Below are 8,245 nucleotides of genomic sequence, written 5' to 3' on the forward strand. Positions count from 1 at the left end.
TGAAAAATACCCCAACTTTGGTCGGATTTGCTGTTGCGATACTAAACTTTCATAAGGACCTATTACCTCCCTAGACTATTTAATACAGTATTTTTTACCCCCTAAACTATTTAATAGTGTATTTTAAAGGTATATATGTGTCCACGTGGACACATTACTATTTATAATTTTGCATTATTTTTTATGTCCACGTGGGCAAATATATATGTTTAAAATACGATATTAAATAGTCTAGGGAGGTAATAGGTCCTCACGAAAGTTTAGTATCGCAACTGCAAATTCGACCAAAGTTGGATATTTTTCAGACCATTATCCATTTTTCAAGGTTAATTATTTATTTATAGCGGTACAAATATTTTGTGTTACCTTGATTACAATATAGCTTTACGCATGTATCGAGATGTTTTTTCTTCTTTGATAGAGATCACTTTTCTGTATTGTGTGAATTTTATCAGATGTCTGGGAGGAACAATCCTTTTTTTAAAAAAAACATTTAAAAAAAACTTATTTTTATCAATAGTTTTAATTTTTTTTTTAATTAACATCATTCTTTCTTTCTTTCTTTCTTTTTTTCATTTTTTTTATTTTGTTTGTGCAGATGACATCCATCTATCAATGTTTATGGCTTGTCATCCTCCTTGGTCTTGCCTCAGGTAGAGTCTCTCCTGCAATGTTCATTGCACAAATAATAAATATGCAAATTATATTAAAAATTTATAAGAAAAAATACTATAAATTACAAAAAAAATTCATATCAATATGATAAATAAAACATCTTAAAATGTTTGTCAAAGTACATATCTTTTTTACTCTCAGAAAGGAAATTGTGACAACTAAAAAGAAAAAAAAGAAATACTAATATAAGTTATACAAGAATCTATTATAAGTCGGAACATATCATACACTTTTCGATCCATTTTACTTGTTATGTTTTTCTATTGCATGCCTCATAAAAACACATTAATTAAAAATGTCATTAGACTAAATTATATTCTTATTTTTTGTTTGGTCTCAATTCAATAATATTACCTTCTTCTTTTTTTACCACATTTATTGAGTTAAAAAGATAAAAATGAAAATCAATAATTAATTATACATCTTAGTTTTCTAAAATAACAACTACATTTATGATTTGTTATTTTTAGCAAGTACAACAACTAAAACAAACCGAAGAAAGTACATGTACAACCCATACATGAATACGAAAAACCTTAGTACATAAATGTCCTTACAATAAATAATTCCGTATTATTTATTCACTTTATGACAATCCCCAAATCACTTGTTTTTTAACGTAACAAGAGGGATTGTTCAGATGATACACTTTTTCCACCATACACCTTACTCTTAAATTATGGATTTAAATCATCATGGAGCGAGTTAATTAATGAGTATTTTGATAATGCAGTTAGCAAGAGAGTGGATGCAAGAATGGTGATAGAAGACAAACAAGTTAGAATAATGGAAGAGGATGATCCACCTTGCTTGTTATTACTTGGAGAGTGCAATACAAAATCTTGTTGCCAAGACAAATGCTTCAATTTTTTTTTGTTGGACTCAATGTTAAACGTAGTGGTGTTTGTCAAAAAGATCCTAGATCATTAATTTCCATTTGCAATTGCTATTGCTATTTTCAATGCCTTTATTATAACTAGCACATAGTAGGTCTTAGATTATTGTTAATTTCCCACTTTTTCTAAATTTGGGACAATATGATTAATGAAGTTTGTATTTCTTTCTTTTTTTCATATTCTTTTTTTAAGTTTTCTCATTCGAGAACAATTTCAGATATGCATGACTGAAGTTGCAAGAATAGTAAGAGTGAAGAAATCAAGATAAAACATTACACAAGACATGATAAAAAAACGAACAATAATGATAAATGAATTAGAGAGGATAATATATAGTAATAGAAATCAAAGGAACAAGAGTAATACTACGACTATTAGTATTGAAGGATAAGCGAGACTACAGTACTCAACTATCTACTAACATTCTATCTTAATTCATATCCCTCTTAGTCTCCTATCTAAGGTCACGTCTTCCGTACGCTGAAACTGCACTATGTCATATATAATTACTTTTTCCCAATACTTCTTCAACTTATCTCTGCCTCTCTTGAAACTATTCATAAATAAGCTATCACACCACCACACTAATCACTATCCATGCATTTCCTTATCAAAACCTACTTTTAATTTTTAATTTATTTTAAGTCATTTTAAATTTATTTTAGATTATTTTTTAACTTGTCAAACATTTAACTTATTTTACGTCTTTTTTTTTTACTTATTTTAAATTATTTTTATATATTTGTCAAACAATTTTATAAATCAAAATTTTAAAAGTTGGTTAACTCTTAAGCACTCCAAACATCCTCTAACAAAAGCAATCCAACCAAAAATACTGTCATCTAAAACCCTAGCCGGAAACTTATCTGAGATGGGCGATTTCTCCACCGCCGGCAACGGTGACAATCTCCCGCCGGCCTCTCCCAAACTTCCGATTCCCGGCAAAAGAAACATCCTCATCACAAGCGCTTTGCCGTATGTCAACAACGTTCCTCATCTCGGAAACATCATCGGAAGTAATCACAATAATTCAATCCTCCTTTTCCCTCTCTTCGCTGTTTTTGATATTGATTTTATATTCAAATTATGGTTTCTTTGTGCTGTTGTAGGTGTGTTGAGTGCGGATGTCTTCGCGAGATACTGTAGACTTCGGGATTACAATACCATATACATGTGTGGTACTGATGAATATGGCACAGCTACAGAGACTAAAGCCTTGGAAGAGAACTGTACTCCCAAGCAAATTTGTGACAAGTAATTCGTTTTTCTTTGATATTAGATCTCAATTAATTAGTGTGCCTTAATCACAATCTAGTTCGAATTGCAATATGAAGAGCTGTTTACAATCCATCCTTTTGGGCCTCTTTCATTTCAAAAAAAAAAATCTGTTTATTGGCAAAAAATACACCTAAACTGAACTGGGTAGAAAATAAAATAAATGGACTGAAAAATGAGAACAAAATATTGGGCAGAAAATGGAAAACAGAGGGAAGAAGAAGAAAGAATGAATGGTGCCAAATTAATTAGGATTGGGGTGGTGGTGTAATAAGTTAATAACCATTACTAGTCAATCATACGTAACACAACATAATTGAGTTCATATGTTCATCACAGCCTTAAACTTCAAGAAATCTAAATAAACTTACAAATGTCGTGACAACGTAAGTACTCGCAATACTGACTAATGAAGCAACTCTTAGAGTTTTTAAAAAAAAACCATGACAAATGGTAAAGAATCTCCATGTACCGGAACAAATGCGGGCTCATCTGTGCTGTCCTTTTCACTCACTCTAACTGATAAGGTCCTCATCAGCTTCAACAGTTGTCTCTGTATAACAAAAATGAGGGAAGGGGAGTTCTTTGACTCAAAATAATAGTAGTATAGTAATAATAACAATAATAATAGTAATAATAGTTTGACATTCTTTTTCCCTAAATTCTTGCAAATTAATCCTTTCACTTTATGTTGTTATAAACGGTTAAATTTTGTGGTGACCGTTCTTCCCAATCACTGGAGCTAAACATGCATGCCTTGTTCTCAATTCCTTCCTTCATTTTCTTGGTTTTGCAGATATCATGTAATCCATAGAGAAGTGTATAAATGGTTTGATATAAGCTTCGATCACTTTGGACGCACATCAACTCCGCAACAGACCGAAGTTTGTCAGGCGATCTTCAAAAAACTCTGGGAGAATAATTGGCTCTCCGAGAACACCATGCAACAGGTATATAATTCTTAATATGTACTATTTTCTGGTAGCAGCTTGGTTCTGCACTGCTATTGTCAGGCCTCAAGCTCTGGGTTAAAATATCTCATAGATTGAATTTGTACAAACCCTATTGATGCATCAAATTTGACATATTTATTACTGAAGCTAAGTTTATTTCACAGCCGTACTGTGAGACATGCAAAAAGTTTTTGGCTGACCGGCTTGTTGAGGGTAGCTGCCCGACACCAGGTTGCAACTATGATTCTGCAAGAGGAGATCAATGTGAGAAGTGTGGGAAGCTCTTAAATCCCACTGAATTGAAGGATCCAAGATGCAAGGTTTGCTTGTCCTCTTTGTTCCAGATGTGTATTTCTTAATACAGTATAGTTCTAATTCTTCTCATCATCTGGTTGTTAAAAAAATACTTCTGAAATATACTTCTCATCATCTAGTTTCTTATAAAAGTGAGTATTCCTTTGCCAAGAGACTTGACTTACTTGTGACAAAGGTTAAACAACTTGTATTTGGAAATTTTAAAATACCAAAACTCTAAGGACTTAAAGCATGTTGGATTAACAATACATGAATGTGGTAATGGTTTACTTATTACTGAACGCTTAGCTTGCTTACTCTACAGGTTTGCCGTAACACCCCATGCATCCGAGATACAGATCATTTGTTTCTTGAGCTCCCTTTGCTGAAGGATGAATTAGAAGCATATGTCAACGACCTGTCAGTGGCTGGGGGATGGAGTCAGAATGCTATCCACACTACATATGCTTGGCTTAGAGAAGGACTGAAGCCAAGGTGTATAACTAGAGACTTGAAATGGGGGGTTCCAGTTCCACATGAAAAATATAAGGACAAGGTTGATTGAGCAAAACTGTTAGTTGTAACTTGTTATTTCTTTCTAGCTAAACAATAGTTGGTCACGGTTTGTTACTTTTACTGATAATTAGCCCACTTGCTGTTACCAATTCATGCGCTGGCATAATTTGAAGCAGCAAAATTCTCCTTTATTGTTCAATACCATTTATATTTGCTTAATGATGTTATTTGTTGGTCTATTTGTAATTAGGTTTTTTACGTGTGGTTTGATGCTCCTATTGGATATGTATCTATAACCTCATGCTACACAACTGAGTGGGAGAAGTGGTGGAAGAATCCAGAGAATGTGGAGCTCTATCAGTTTATGGGCAAAGATAATGTGCCTTTTCACACTGTAAGTTTCAGGAACTCCGTAAAAGTTTCATCATCTTTTTGGTGGTAAAAAGGAAGTTGAATACTACGAAGTCAAGTTACAGTACTTTGTATGACGGATAATGAAGACAAATTATGGTGCTGAGATTGTGTTTGCCCCTTGACCCTTTAGACCTGACCAAGAGAGAAGTAAAGACCGATAGACATCAACTTAGAAACTTGATAATTGTGTAATACTCTTGCATTATCTTTGGGCTACCTTTCTCTGGAACATTACTAGCGGCTTGGCATTTACATATTTAAATTCTCTATTTGACTGTAGAGCATGACAAAGTTTACATAGGATAACGAAAAAGAAGAAAGAAGAAAGAAATTGACCACACATTGAAATTCAAGAGAGAACTCTGTTTTGAATCTTTTCCTTCTATTTTTATTTATTCTTGATTGGCATTGAGTGTCTGCTGTGGAAGGGCTCAATCATCGGTTCTTCTATAATGAAAAAGTGAAGCTGTTACTAATATAGGGGTTTTGCTAACATAGAAGTCATTTTTCCTTTTTGTTAAGGACCAAGGTTCCATTGAATTGATGTTGTATTTTATTACCTCCATCCATATTGATTAATTCATATTTATTTTTTTTGGCAATGATATTGATTCATATATTTGTTGAGAAGGAATCAAATTATGTAGTTCTATCTAGGACATTCTTAAATGCTGGGCACACTTCTAAAATAACAATAAGATGAGTAAACTGCCGGATTTGTCAAGGTGCACGCTATCTGGTGAAGGCACCGACATTATTAAAAACTATTAATTATAATAATACATACATTGCCTAGTGAATATTATCACATGACATGATGAGACAGCACCTTATTTTTGAATAAACTATGTTGATTTGTTCATTTACGGAAATGTTGTTCAGCAAAAGAAGTCTGGATACCAATTGAAGTCTTGCATGTGAGATGTCTTTGATGGAGGTTACTCAAGTTTCAGTTTAGGAGAATTAGAAGATGTTCAGTCGTCATTTTCATGGTGTTAATAAATGTTCATTTATATTGTGTCATGACAGAGATAGATAGCTTTCAATATAAACATGTTATTTATAGAGATAAGAAGCAGATTTCTAACTGTCATGAGTTTGAATAAGTAGTGGATTGAAGCACTTCATGAGTTTGAAGTCTTGCTTGTAAACCAAGTTGAATATTTAAATGGTGGAAGGTAGAGGGACGGGTCCATTATTCCACTGAGTTTCAAGATGGAATTGCGGATTTCTCAATTTTCTAAAAAATTGTATTCTTACTACCTTATCCAAAAATAATAATCTGAATTCATACTAGTGCTGAATATATAATGCTATGTACTAATATCCCCAATGAATCAGATGACAAGGCAATGCCTATTACCTGACAGAAAGCTATCAAAAAATTATGCACAACCCTCATTTGGGACAGCAAACTATTATACTTAAAAAGATTTAGAGTTTCTTAGAGACTGGGATGTGTCCTTGTAGGGTTAAGTATTAGATTCGGAAGATCTCTAGTTTTAGAGATCCCCTGATCTGTCACTTCAGACAAATTAGTTTATATTAGATGAATGGAACTGAAAAGAGCATAATGGATAAAGAGAAAGCATATAGTTCTGCCTGCCTAATTTAAAATTGAAGCATGGTTGATTAATTGATTGATCGATTTGGACAAATATGCTTAGGAGTCCTATTGTCACGAATTATCCTGCTCAGTTGCTATGTTGTATAAGCTTAACCATAGTGATATTATTTCTATAAGCAGCTATTGCACATAAGAAAACAAATGTTGTATTTTCCAGGTGATTTTCCCATCTACGCTTCTTGGAACTCGTGAAAACTGGACTCTTATGAAGACTATTAGTGTAACAGAATACTTGAACTATGAAGCAGGTTAGTTGGAAATAAGGCTGTGAATTTTCCAAATGTTAATGCTGCTTGGGACTTAGTATATTGGTACCACAGTTCGTACTACAGAATTACTTCTTTTCTGATTTGAAAATTTAACTTCTAATATATTGGTTGTCATAATCAGGCAAATTCTCAAAGAGCAAGGGCGTAGGAGTATTTGGTAATGACGCAAAAGAGACGAACATTCCTGTAGAAGTTTGGAGATATTACTTGCTGACAAACAGGCCAGAGGTGGGGTCTTGGCAGTTTTAATTTCTGTTGCCTGATAAATCCATATTCTGTATGTTCTTTTATGCTGGTATGATCACTAATGGATATCAGTTATTATAGGTGTCAGACACTTTGTTTAGTTGGGTGGATTTACAAGCAAAGTTAAACAGCGAGTTGCTAAACAACTTAGGCAATTTCGTCAATAGAGTCCTGAGTTTCATTGCAAAAGATCCGGGTATGTCTGCTAGATGTCTTCTATGAGATATTTACGTAGTCTCCCCTCTTGATATGCTTTTTCTGTTGTCAGCTAGTTCTGTGTCGGTTTGGCTTAATACATTTAGACAATAGCAAGCTTTGGCAGTTTATTTCATCTGTGTTTATTTCACCAGTAACTCTGATTCATGTATTAGACGACATGGTTTGTTATGCTGTTTCATGCTTTTCTGTTACTGTATTGTCTAATTGACTCCTTGTCTGGTTGATTGATGAAAATTATTGTTTCTCTTTCTTGTGAATCAACAAAATAATCTACCTAGCACCTTGAAGTGTTATGCTAGTTTATCATTGAGATGACAAAATTGAAAGGAAATATTTCTTGTTCTTCCTTAGAAAGATAAAAAGGGGAAAAGTTTCTTGGCAGAAAGTTGTTTCTCATTGGATAAGTGTCTTGGTTCCTTCATGTTTACTTTGGAAATATCTTGTTGTTGGTCACTGATTAAAAAAATAATCTTGTTACTAGTATATTCATAAGGATAACTCAAAAGGGAAGATTCTTGCTTTAGCTAGAAAAAGATAAAAAGGGAACTGATATTTGTTTTTTGTTTTGCTTCTGGAGTGTTAACTGGAAATAATCCAGTCCTTTTCTAATTGAAAATCTAACAGATCTTATGAAAATGTTGTACAGCTTCAGGTTATGGTTCCATAATTCCCAACCCTGAAGGAGCTGAATCACACCCTTTAACTAAGGCCTTAGGTGAAAAAGTTGGAAATTATGTGGAACAATATATAGAAGCCATGGAGAAGGTAACCACAAAACTGTACTTTTTTTCCAGTTCTAGTGAAATGGAACTCATTTCTGATTCCCCCCCCCCCCCCCCCCCCCCCTCTCCCCACCCCCAC

The 8,245-nt window shown here is 33.5% G+C and overlaps 1 protein-coding gene across 1 annotated transcript in view; it reads left to right on the forward strand.

Moving 5' to 3' along the window:
• The first annotated feature begins 2,347 nt into the window (after positions 1–2,347).
• LOC102583584 (methionine--tRNA ligase, cytoplasmic-like) overlaps positions 2,348–8,245 on the forward strand; it is a 10,213-nt gene continuing 4,315 nt past the window's right edge. Inside the window, exons 1-10 of the mRNA XM_006361568.2 lie at positions 2,348–2,587; positions 2,681–2,825; positions 3,643–3,796; positions 3,964–4,119; positions 4,419–4,649; positions 4,860–5,003; positions 6,808–6,898; positions 7,041–7,147; positions 7,247–7,361; positions 8,031–8,149. Of these exons, the coding sequence (XP_006361630.1) occupies positions 2,443–2,587; positions 2,681–2,825; positions 3,643–3,796; positions 3,964–4,119; positions 4,419–4,649; positions 4,860–5,003; positions 6,808–6,898; positions 7,041–7,147; positions 7,247–7,361; positions 8,031–8,149 (1,407 nt within the window). The 5' untranslated portion in view covers positions 2,348–2,442. The remainder of the gene's footprint in view (positions 2,588–2,680; positions 2,826–3,642; positions 3,797–3,963; positions 4,120–4,418; positions 4,650–4,859; positions 5,004–6,807; positions 6,899–7,040; positions 7,148–7,246; positions 7,362–8,030; positions 8,150–8,245) is intronic.

Source organism: Solanum tuberosum, unplaced genomic scaffold (assembly GCF_000226075.1).
Source record: "Solanum tuberosum cultivar DM 1-3 516 R44 unplaced genomic scaffold, SolTub_3.0 scf00358, whole genome shotgun sequence".
NCBI classification, from domain to species: Eukaryota; Viridiplantae; Streptophyta; class Magnoliopsida; order Solanales; family Solanaceae; genus Solanum; species Solanum tuberosum.